A 12,448-nucleotide genomic window follows, 5' to 3' on the forward strand; every position below is an offset into this window, starting at 1 on the left:
CAACTTGTGATAGGTGAAATAATTAAGAGAAATTAATAAACTTAAATTTTTTCCTTGATTATTTTACTAATCACGGATTACCATATCAATTTGCAAATAATTTTGTAATAAAAATTGTAATGATCCTAACACCACTAAATTAAATTTTCCTATTAAATTTTGTTGCTTAATAGAATGGGTAAAATGGCTCAATAAATACTAAAATGTTGGGAAATAAAATAATAGAGTAAGAATATAAATATATTTAGCAAAAAAATAATAATGAAATGCAAAAGACTGACCCTCCGCGTACACTACAGATCAAAACAAGTCTAAAAACGAGGCTGAAATTTACAGTGGGGGCAAAAAGACAAAAACAGCCCTGATAGCCCGTTTGTCTACTAGCTTCACGTGACTCGACACTAGATACCAAAAAACCAGGGCATAAAATCCACAGAGAAAGGACCCCTCACCCCTCCTCTCTCCTAGACCAACAGTGAAACCAAAATGATTAGGGGCAAAATGGGAAACCAAAAAATGGACGGTGAAGATGAGGACTGGGCATTCTCGAACTGCAGGGAATCAACGGCCAGCGGCATGTTCTCTTGGTCCGGGCTGCACGTGGACTCGCGCGGGGGGTGCGCACTGTACATGATGGCCCGCAACACAGCCGAGACCGTTGGAATGTACGCCGTTTTGTTCCGGGCGAGCAGCCACGTGAGTCCCATGAGCTGGCAGTCCCTGTTGAACATCTTGCTCGCCCTCTCTGTTGTGGGCCCGTCCCCCGTTCCGTTTTTGTACCCACCCTTGAGCTGTATCAAAAAAAATAAAACAAGGGGCATTTTAGTCCAAACACATTCCATAAAATAAGGGACAGAGTAAAAAAAAACAAACAAAAATAGAGAATAATTATGCACATGGTAACATGGTAAGGTCAATTTATAGGGTCTCTGAGAATGACTTTGTTCCATTTCACAAAACGGCAAAGAAACACGGCCACTTTCACCATCATCTTCATGTGCCACTATCATCCATCAGGTCATATGTTCCCAAACAAGTGTCCCCGATAAAGGGTAAGTTTGTAATTTTTGCCATGACACGATTGATTTAATTAAATATTATCGTTCGACACAATTCAAATCCGACGCAAATCCAAATTGTCGCGTAATCGATTGGACAATTTCATATGGGAATGAAAATATTTTGGACCCATAAGGAGAAAAGTAACTCATTTAATATCAAAATATCTCAAAAGAACTTGAGATTTAATTATGGGAGGCTCGTAAATCTTAATAATCCTAATATGATTTAGGATAATGCAAATTGCCCTATGAATAGACTGAATTGGATTGAGCGAAGGGTTTGAAGAAATTTTGTGGGATGAAATACGATCACCCAAAATTTTGAAATATCCAGAGACATTGAAAACCTTTACTGGAATTGCCCATCAAAAGCTTCAGTGGCCATAACCCAATCAACTCTTTAACGAAGAAAAAAACTGACCTTTTGAAGAGCCCCAAGGCACTTGGTACAGCCGGAGTAAGAAGAATTCCGGCAATTCTTCTCCAAATTCTTGACGGAAGCCGTGGGAGTCGCATTGTGGAACCCCGTAACGTTGAAAGCAGCGGGGCAGCTGAGCGAGCTGATCTGGTGGAGCCGAATACCGCAGAAGCAAAGAATAGCGTCGCAGCTCGCGTTCGGCTGCGGAATCCGAATGCCACGGCTAAGCAGCGAGCTCTGCAGCGCGTTCACGCACCTCTGCGAGTCGTCCGGCATCATCGGGAGGTCGGCTTCCAGCGCCGGCTCTGGAGCCGCCGACGACACCTGGAGAGCCGTCCCGGCGTGTGCCGCGAAGAGCCACGCCGCTAAGACGGGGCAGCAGCGGCTCCGGTCCAGGTTCTTCCCGCAGGCTTCGCTCACGCCGCCGAAGAGCTCGGCTGAGAGGTCGAGCCGGCAGGCCTGCGTCTGGGTCTGGACAGGGTAGGCCGGGACCAGGTACCCGCCTTGGTTAGCTGGTTCAGAAAGAAAACCGGCGCGAGCGTAGCGAGCCACGAACCACAACCAAATAAAAGACCTAAAAACGGTCATAATCGACACCATGTTAAGCCAGTAGTTTTAGGAGCTTCTGGGTCGTGTTTTTGAGTGTTAGAGCCGGAGAGTGGGTGGTGACGGTTTGTTGGGTCTGTTTGGGAAACGAGAAAATGTGATTGTGTGAAAAGTTTTGCGGGGAAAAGACTAAAGAGAGGGGGAAAAAAGTAGGAAAATCACTTGGGAACTTGGGAAAAAGAGAGATGTGGGGGTTACAGATGAGGGCCTGGGGTTATGAGTGTGCCTTTAGAGGCTTTATCAAAGAGTGCACTTTATGTTTCTTGGAAAATATTGGAAGAAAAGTGGAAAAGAACAAGATTTTGGAGAGATTCAAAGGTGACAGCAGCAGTAGTATCAGGAGGAGGAGGAGGAGGAGGAGGTTACAACTTTCTGTCACTTCTTGCCATTTCCGGCCTCCTCTGGTTGAAAAGCTTCTGTTAGAAAAACCTAAAACAAGCACACGAAAAATGGAAGAAGGGTTTTCTATCTCTCTCTCTCCTTTTCTCGTTCTGTCTTTCCACTCTCTCTCAGAGATCTCTGTCAAGAGGCTCCCAAGGTCACGAAGCAAAGTAAGCACTCATTAAATAACATTATCATATTCTTTTGTGTATTATTATTTTTCTTTTGGTTTTTCGAAAGGTTATGTGAATATAGAAGAGGGTGAGGGGTCCATGAGAAACAGAAGGAGATTCGTCTGGTTCAGCAAGGGAGAGACGAATCAGAAGGAAAGATGAGGGGTTTGATAAGAAAGGCTGTCTGAGGATTTGGCAGCTTGTGGTGTCCTTTTCTTTTTCATTCTCTACCTTCCCCCTGAGGTTGACGTCAAAGTGCTCTCCTTTTTTCTCTCTCATTGCTGGACTTGTTATTTTGTGGAGTGAGATAGAGTGTTAACCTCTATGAATTGTTCAGTAATTTGAAAGTAACGTGAAAATATTTTTTTAAAATTTATTTGCTTAAATACTTTTTGAGTTCTTTCATCATTTATTTATTTATTTATTTATTTATTTATTTATTTTGAACATGATAGCATATGCTACCTAATATATTATTGAAGAGGCCCGAAAGCTTACATAAGAAAGAGGTCCAAGATCCCTACAACTCTAAGTCAGAAGGATCTGACTTAAAAACAGTTGTCTAAGCAGAATACAAACATTACAAGAATTACATTTGAGCCTCTCTTTATATTATCGCACACTCTCATAAGAAAATAGGGCCGATCTAGCATTTAGCCAACACAAATTCCAGTAAAATTTACGCTATACAAAGACAGACTGTACTGGAGAGAACACAAAGGAATACACAACACAATGGCAGAAAAGCCCAAAACACAAGACGCCGGCAGTAGAGAAATGGCAGACTTCGCCGAAGTGGCGGCGCGTGTTCCACACACGCCGACGCTGGAAGCACCCAGCAACAAATCCGACACCGTAGACCCCAGGCACCGCCAAGCACGTCCTAAAAAGGCGGAACGTGGCCTTCAAGCGCAGTCAGAGGGCAAGGACTCTCTGGCGCGTGAGGACCACGCGCCAAGCTCCAATGAACCTCGCGACCAATGCTTCTAGCAGAAGGGGCGGAAGACGACGGGGAACATGGTTGGGTGGCACGTGTCTCACAGAAGTCGACGGATGTGCGTAGATTTGGCTTCAAAATCCGAGAAACAAAAACACTAAAATTCGGCCAAAGCACACTGTCGACGACACAAGAAACCAGCCACTCCCCAAACTAAACTTCTTGAGTAGAAACTCCCTGCCAAAACTAAAAGAAAGAAACAAAAACAAAACACAAACCACCATAGCTCAAAGAGGTAGGGGAAGATCAGCCACCACCGGTTCTACCGGGGGGAACAAAAACTCTACAGCTCAAGACGGCTAAGAGAGAGGCAAAAAACATAGTCGGGAGGAGGGAGGAAGCCCCCCTCCTCCGACAAAATAGATCTCACCGGCCGGAAAACTCTCTCTCGTTTTTTTTTTTCTGGACTTTGGAGGAAAGAGAGATTCTAGTTGAATATGTATGATTTATATGGGCTCTCTCACCTTATTTATTAATTGTTTTGATCATCTCTAATGATTAAGATTCACATTATTTTGGTATTCATCTCTTGATAAAAAATTTCGTATCTCTATTATTTCTTTTTTCTTTTTAAACAAATGCAGCATATCAAGCAGAAGACATGTTCTTTATGGCTCGTAATGCCATTTCACAACTTCTTGATAAAGTATGGGTCGCGGATTGTCCTCCGCTCATTTCTCCAATTGTACTTGCAGAGCGAGATATTTCTTCTTGAGTAATACTAATCATTCTTCTTTCAAAAAAAAAAAAAAAAAAAAAAAAAAGCAGAAGACATGTTATATATTCATCATCTATCCATCTTTATACAACCAAGTTTCAAATTCACCATGAAATTTGTGGGACTCAATTTGGATCCTATAAATCAAATGATGGATTTAAAAATGAGATGGGTAAAAAATGTGTAAGGGATGAATTTGTATTATTTTTCTTTTCCAAAATGCCATGTTGGAATGAGGTGCGATTAGGGCATTTAGCCTTGGTTTCAGAATGTCACGATCACACTCCCATATGAACGTAGGTGTGATTGGTGTACTCTGCCTTGATTTCAGAATATCAAGATCGCACTTCCATTCAAGCATTGCTGCCATAGGGGCGTTATTCCTTGGTTCTCGAATACCCCGATTGCACTCTCGTTCAAACATGGATGGGATTGGGGCATTCTGGCTCGTCCTTGGGTTGTGCTACATAAAGTGCACATAGATTAATCAATTTTCAACCGCTCTTTCAACCAAAGCTTTCGAGTTTTTGTATGATGCATCATTATGTGTGTAAGGCAGTCGATCTCTAGATCTTGGCTTTTTTCCTTCAAAGAGAAATGCAAGCCTGTTCACCCAACCTTCAATTTGATCTTTTTCCCACTTATTTTCATGTATAATTATTGCATAAACATCCCTTTTAAGTGTTCTAGATCATAATCTTTAATATATGAGTAATGCTATAGAGCAATCCCACATCCCCTCCCATCCTCCTAAATCCAATGTGGCATGGTTGCTCATAGTATTTAATGCATGGAGATTGGTTTCTTGGTTGGGGGGGGGGATCACACCATATAGGCTTTAGGGAGATGAGGGAATAATGTATAACATTACTCTCTATATATTTCCAAAATATAAACAAATAGCATACATGACTAAATGATACTCGCAAAGACACATTCAACTAGAGCAAAAGAAAAAGAATGGACTAAACATTGAGGAACTCGGGTCCCTTATTTATTTATTTTTTCCTTTTTTTCCGGTTTTAGGGCGTTGGGATAAATAACATCATTGCATGGTTACATGATAACACTTTTTTTTTTCCTAGTTGAAAAATAAAGACTCCTATGTGTGTACATGTGATCAACCAATAAACCAAAATATTAAATGCGGAATATAAAGAATGTAAATATTTTGATGAAGAAGTGGAAACTCTTTGTAACAAAGAGAAAAACCACTCCGGGGCAGCCAAATCCAGGCAACCCACTATTCAGAAGAAAAAACTAGTTACAAAACAGTCGTACTCACATAACCCAATGCAGTAGTCGTATATTTAACTCTAACACGTACCTATAAGTGAACGCCTCTCAACCAGACCTCCAGTTTGAAGAGTTCTTCAATGGATTTCTTTAGCTTAAAGCTCCTCTCTAAACTAGACTTCAAACGGTTGATCAAATCACACAAATATTCTAAGAGAATTGGCACATCTAACAATATCTGCCTAAATACTATCTCTTAGCATACTGAAATTTAATACTGAATTCTTACAAAACAACAACCTAGGAGCTCCTTTAAATAGGTTTTGGAAAACCTAATTTGACAACAAACTTGATTTCCCTAAACGGCGTCCGGACAGGACATTGGGTGTCCGGACGGTAAGCAGCAATCTTCATAAGTTCGTTGAAGCGCGTCTAGACGGCTTGCCTTAGCATCCGGACGGTTATGTAGAAGATCTCCATTGTTCGTTGCTACCACATTTGTGTCCTGACACTTGTGCGAACATGTGCTCTCTGTGGGTCGCGTCCGCTGGGTCATCCGGACGGCTGTGCGAACATCAAGTTCTTGTAGTTTGCATCTGCTATGTTGTTTTGTAAAGTTGCCAAAATCTTCATTGTCTCATAATCTTCCATTTCTTAAGCAGTTTATTGCAAATCTTGTCTTGTATAATTTTTTTTATGCTGGAATAAATATTCTGTAATAATATCTGAATTTGGCTTTGAATTATGGTGTCCCTGAAAAGTCAATGTCCAGAATAGAAAGTGTTTTTGTCTACCAGAATGTAGCCAATAAAACTAACACTAGTCATGTTACATGGTAACACACTTGAATTAATGAACAAATATCTAAAAATTACAGTTATGTTTTGGTACACAGAATGACTATTATAGTAAAAAATAAATAATTTTGTTGAAAATAGAAGAATGTGGAATAAAATAGCATTCAAATAGACATTTTAATTGCCCATAAGGGAAGGACTATTCCAAGTGTTAGATGCTTATTATATACTCTAACACCAATGCTATTTTATTCCTCATTTTTTCATTCCTAATAAAAGCTATTCTTTTTTTTTTTCTTTTTTTTTTTTAATAGAATAGTCATTCTGCATACCAAATGTATTCTAAATGTTGCTTAATCAGTTGCTTTTAATTTAACAAATTCCAATTAGGATTTTTGCTCGATGGTAACTTGAAAATTATGCATTTTTTAGCTACACAACTAGTCAGTCTGTATTTCTCGCTTTCTTACATTAAAATGATAGCAAGGGCCATTGGTCAAAGGAACGTAGAGCTGTTTTTTTTTTTTTTTTTTTTTTTTTTTTTTTTTTTTTTTTTTTTCGACAAGTGAGAATTCATTAAAAAAGAGCAGAAAAATACCAAAGGAAGGGGTGGGGAATTCCAACAAAAACCCCGGTACAAACATTACAATACAAAATAAAATCTAACAATTTTTGAAAATGTGCCAAATAAATGGCTCGATCCAATAGTTATTGGAACATGCACAAGAAAGCAACTGCTAGAAATTGTGATTTTTGAGACAATCTAGTGGATGGGCTACCTGAAAAAATACCTACTGCAATTTCAAGAGGATAGTATTAATAATGACTGGCCAGAATTGCTGAAGAGGAGAAAAAATTAGGTAAAAAATAAAAATTTAGTCTATCGGTCCCTACTAAATTTTTTTTTTGGCTTGTAGGCCATGCCCATAAAAGTTTATGGCTCCATCCTTGTTTATATGGACAAAATAGGGCATCGTTAAGGAGATCTAGATCGGAGAAGAAGTGGAAAGCCAAGGATGCGTTGAAGGAAACAAAAACAAGTGTCGGTGTGTGGGTTGCACGCGTAGTGGAAGGAGGCAACGATGGATAGAACAGAAGTCGATGAAAAAACAACCAAGTTTGAAAATTGGTGTTGGAGTGAGGTGAGTTTTATCCAATGGCTCGAGATAACCTGACGGGTCTTGGCTTAAATAGACAAAATGCATGAGTCCTAAATTAGAGACTAGATAGACACTTGACCAATCCAAGAAAGAATCACATATCTGCGAGCTTAGGATTTAAGTTAGGGTGCTAAAGCTCAAACCACAAGTCTCTACTAGACTACGAAGCCCAACAAAAAGGATCATAATAGAGAACAAGCTATAAGATTCAACCAAAAAGAAAAACCTCGGTAGCTCGACCAGTCATTTCAGCATAGCAATTACTTAGAGGACGATGAATCACTCCATGGTTTCAATCAACCTACCCCTGTGCCTTTAGGCGAAGAATATGATTAAGGCCATAACTCACCAGTGAACGCTCATTTAATTTGTACGTACGTCATAGAACATGACTAAGGCCATAACTTGCAAGTAAGCACAAAATCTAGCATGGAACATGGCTAAAGCTATACCCCACCCATTGATGCTCCAGATAAAGAGAGGTGATATCACAATTCCAGACACAAGCCTACAACCATTTATCATAGACAAACTTTCCAAAAACCTTAGCTCTCTTGGTTTTAGTGATGCACAATTTTATTTGCTAACTTAACTATAAGAGAGTTTCTCCGCCGACAACCGCCATCAAATCTCCAGTAGTCTCAGCCTATTATGAAGCGTCTATTAACTGAATCCTTCTATGATCAATGCATCACCAAATTTTTATTATTATTTTTATATCAGGGTATCCTGGGTCACCTATAGCCGAACACACCTCGTTCGCTGCTGTCCCACCTACATAGGTAGTCTTCCGAACGCAGAAACCCAACCAGGATCACCAGACTATTCACTGGCTCTATCCCCAGCGCCACTATAGAAATGAAGCATTTAAATGCGAGTTATCCCCAAGTGACTAGCTTAAAAAAAAGAAGTAGCACCTAACCAAATTTAAACTCAAAACCTCAATGGATGATATCCATAGAGGCTGCAAGCCTTACCATTTAGGCCACCCCCTTGGGATGCATCATCAAATAATGCTTTGACAATAAGTGGAATGCCTTATGCAATGTGGCAAAGCAAAAAAAGAAAAGACACGAGGACCGTTCATCATAAATCATAAAGTTTGCTTGTTACTATTATAAAGGATTGATTTAATGAAGTGAATAAAAAAAGAAGAGATTGGGTCTATAATGATCACGGCTCTGATACGAGAAAACAATCAGGTTGGCTGCCCCATTTCCTCGTTGTATGGGGACCACCTATACTTTGTGTCTATGATTTTAGGAAGAGGAGGAACATCAGCTGAGCAGATTTCAGTGTCATGGTCCAACTTCACCATTAGTGGAGAAAAAAGTAAAAAGGTACAGCACTTGAAAATTGCTTTATTTCTGGTAATTCAATAAAAAAATTGGCTACGTATTTCAATTAAGGAAAAGTCAATTTTATATATATAATAATATCAAATATATAAATGTCTCAATCAACTTACCATTCAATTAATTAACGCTGTGTCATATTGTCATGTTAGATTAATCAATTAATGACACGTGATTCTTATTTGACACGTCATATACCCATTATACGTGGCATGTTGTACAGTTACTAGTTTATAATTTAGGGGTTGACAAAATATCCGACTACCGCTTACCGACCGCTATCGACCGCCCACCGACTAATTTCGGTTCTGTAGTCGGTATAAAATTTTGTTCCGAAAGTCAATTCGGTACCAAACCGCCATTTAACCAAACCAACATAAATGAAACGATGTCGTTTTTGCAGGACAGAAACAATGTCGTTTTGTTTGATTTTTTTTTTTTTTTTTTTTAAAAAAAATAAATCAAAACGACGTTGTTTCATTACAATTGAAACGACGTAGTTTTGAAAAATTATATATTCATCTCTTTCGGGCCTTCGACTAACCCTAAGACACATTCTTCATTTCGCATTTCCCCTCCTCTTTTCGCAATTCTGCCGAATCGGCGAACCCTAACCCTCACATTTGAAGTTGACACATCCGCCTGCCGCCCCCTCTCCCTCGAAAACTGACGAAAGTGAATGATTCATTGCTGCAGTGATTTGGTTACAAGGTTGGTGAAGTTGGCATTGCTGGAATCAAGAGAAAAAATGACTAAACCAAAATCAGGTACTTTTCCTTTAAAATAAGCATATAATGATATAATGATATACAACTTCCCTTTGATATACAGCTTCTGACTTCTATCTGTTGCATCTAGTTATATATGGTCAGTCAACTGGGTTTAATTTTTGCTTGATTTGTTGTTTCTATAAGAAAAACTTTGTATTTGTTGTTTCGACTTAACTGACTTAACCAATTTAATCGAGAATTTTGAAAATATAGTTTGTCGGAATGAAGTCACCGACTTCATTGACAAAATCGGTTGACGGAACCAAAAATCAACTTAACCAAACCGACTGAACGGATGCCCAACCCTAGTTTTAAAGGAGAGTATGTGCTGAAAAATTAATTTCTAATCAATCGTCTTATAATTAAGGCAAATATGATGCTTAAGAAGCCTGAAGGGGGTCATTGTAACATAGTTTTTTATGCAATATTAACGACAAACCAATAATCAGCCCAAGCACCCAACCGAAAAGGCAAGAATAAAGTTTTTAAAATATATATATATATATATATATATATATATATATATATATATATATATATATATATATATATATATATATATATATTAATGCATTAAAGAAAAACCAATCTTGCTATCCCTGTCTTTGCATGGTAATATCGTTCAAGCCGTTACCAAGCACATTTCCTTCACTTATGCAGTCATAGGTGAGGCTCATAGGCTGCTCTCTTGGCTACTCAAGCAGAGCTGCCTCTTATGGAGTCTATTCTCTTTCGCTTGGAGGCCAGGGGACGCCATTAACATTATTCTTGCTATTCAGGAGCCTAATCTGTTTGTGTATTATAATTTTGCTTCCATGGTTTTGGACATCAACCACAACCTTTTCTCTTTTCAAAGCTGGAAAGCTAGTAAGGTTTTTAAAAATGCTAATTTTAAAGCACATTAATTATTTAACTAGATGGGCGGCTTCTAACCTTATGTTTAGAAACATTTTCAATTGGTCTCTCATTCTCTCTTCCATTCACATCAATAGTAAGAAAGACCATCATTTGTAACATTTTTCCCAATATTTGAATTAATAATAATAATAAAAAAAAATGTAAAACCAATAGGCCCAAGTGTCCAACCGAAAAGGCAAGAATAATTAGAATATTTACGGTGGGTTTTTTAAATTTCTATTTAAAATAGTTAATTAAAGTTTTTTTTTTTGTTAATAGCTTTTCAAATAAAATTTTCACATTATCTATTATTTTTCTATATCATTTAAGTAAGATTTATTTATTTATGATAAAGCATAAAGAAAGAGAGTAAGAGAGCGACGAAGACAGAAATAATAGAGAGTGAGAGAAAAACATAAGATATTTTTGCATTTATTGATGCACAATGCTTTTTCCACATTTGGGGAAGCAGACACAAGAGGGGAGGGGGGATTTGAATTAGTGATATCTGCTTCATAAGACGTAGTCTTCAGCCTATTGAGCCACTTCTTGGGGACTGATGTTAGTGATACTAGTCTTTCATATAAATACTTTATAAATTGATATGACAGTTTATAATTGGTAAAATGGTTAGGTAAAATATTTGACTTATCAATTTAATTAGATAGTAATTAACTTATCAAATATACATTCTTAAATCATTCATCCGATTATGAATTGACACGATCTATAACTTTGTAGAAAATAGTGGGTTTATTTGACATCACTTTTTTTTTTAAGACAATTTTTTCTTTTTAGTAAAAAATTAAAAACATTAACAAACAAGTCAAAACACAAAATAATCATTAATATTAAAAACTATTTTTACATTTATCTCACGCGTCACAACAAAAAGCAAAAAACACTCTATAAAACTGTAAATACCCAACCATTTTCCATTAGACACAACATCAAGATAAGAAAAACCTCAAAGAGGAATTACTAGCGAGCATTGTTTGGCAAACAATTCCAAATTTTTTAAAAGAATCAAATGAAAAACATTCATATTTTTTTTATATCACACATCAATTACTTTTTATTATTATTTAAACAAAAAAATATATAAAAAAAAAAAAAAAAATCAAACTTTTTTCTATTTTTTTCTTACCACTGTATAAACAAAAATTTGACTACAAAATTGTTTGTCAAATAAAGCCGTTGGGATGGCATGTGGTATCTGAGGGATTTGACATTTTGTGTGTTGTACAGTTTTCAGCGGCCGTATCTGCGTGACTTAGGCGTGTGGTTACTGGTCAGCCTTACCTCTGTCTCAGACAATAATCGTGCGTGAGTCGTGAGTGGTGACAGTCAACTTTTTTCTCAAATTGTTTTCAAAGATAAAATAAATTATATATTAACAGAAATGCAATGCTCATTGTTCAGAGGCAGAGAGAGAGAGAGAGAGAAGAACAAATTCAGAATCTCCAAGCTCTCTCACATGGAAAGGCCCATCTCACAGCTAGTTCTATCACAGAAGAAAGAGAGTGAAATTAAGATAAGATAAAAGGACGAAGAGGAAGTGAAGCATTGGTTTAAAGACAAACATAAAGCATTGGACGAAGAGAAAGGCATCTTTTAGCTAGCTACTAGCTAGATGTTATTTGGATTAGGTTCAAAAGAGAGACGTTTCAGCCAAAAAGCTAAAAAGTGTTTGTTGGGTGATTGAGGATGAAAAAGGTAATAATCATGGCGTTGCAAATCCAGGTTGACGGCCCCAACATTATCTTCTGCTCGTACGTGCCGGGTTTGGTTAGTCCCACGCGAAGGCGTGGTGGGTGGCATGGTGCAATGTGCATGGCCTTTGGCTTCTCTGCTTTGTTTTCAGACATTTCGGCTGCAA

The 12,448-nt window shown here is 37.9% G+C and overlaps 1 protein-coding gene across 1 annotated transcript; it reads right to left on the reverse strand.

Annotated features, from left to right (window-relative positions):
• Window positions 1-219: 219 nt before the first annotated feature.
• On the reverse strand, window positions 220-2,688 carry LOC133861251 (uncharacterized GPI-anchored protein At4g28100). Its single transcript, XM_062296991.1, has 2 exons — window positions 1,483-2,688; window positions 220-791 (listed from the first exon to the last, which is right to left on the reverse strand). Exons 1-2 carry the CDS (start codon window positions 2,077-2,079, stop codon window positions 465-467), a joined length of 924 nt encoding a protein of 307 aa, XP_062152975.1. The 5' UTR covers window positions 2,080-2,688; the 3' UTR covers window positions 220-464.
• Window positions 2,689-12,448: the final 9,760 nt, after the last annotated feature.

This window comes from Alnus glutinosa, chromosome 2, assembly GCF_958979055.1.
Source record: "Alnus glutinosa chromosome 2, dhAlnGlut1.1, whole genome shotgun sequence".
Classification (NCBI taxonomy): Eukaryota; Viridiplantae; Streptophyta; class Magnoliopsida; order Fagales; family Betulaceae; genus Alnus; species Alnus glutinosa.

Excerpts from the sequence above, each read along its gene's own strand:
- LOC133861251 (XM_062296991.1), bottom strand. The coding sequence starts at position 2,079 with ATGGTGTCGATTATGACCGTTTTTAGGTCTTTTATTTGGTTGTGGTTC. Across the intron at positions 792-1,482 it reads GCCTTGGGGCTCTTCAAAAG|CTCAAGGGTGGGTACAAAAA; the intron begins GTCAGTTTTTTT and ends TTTTTGATACAG.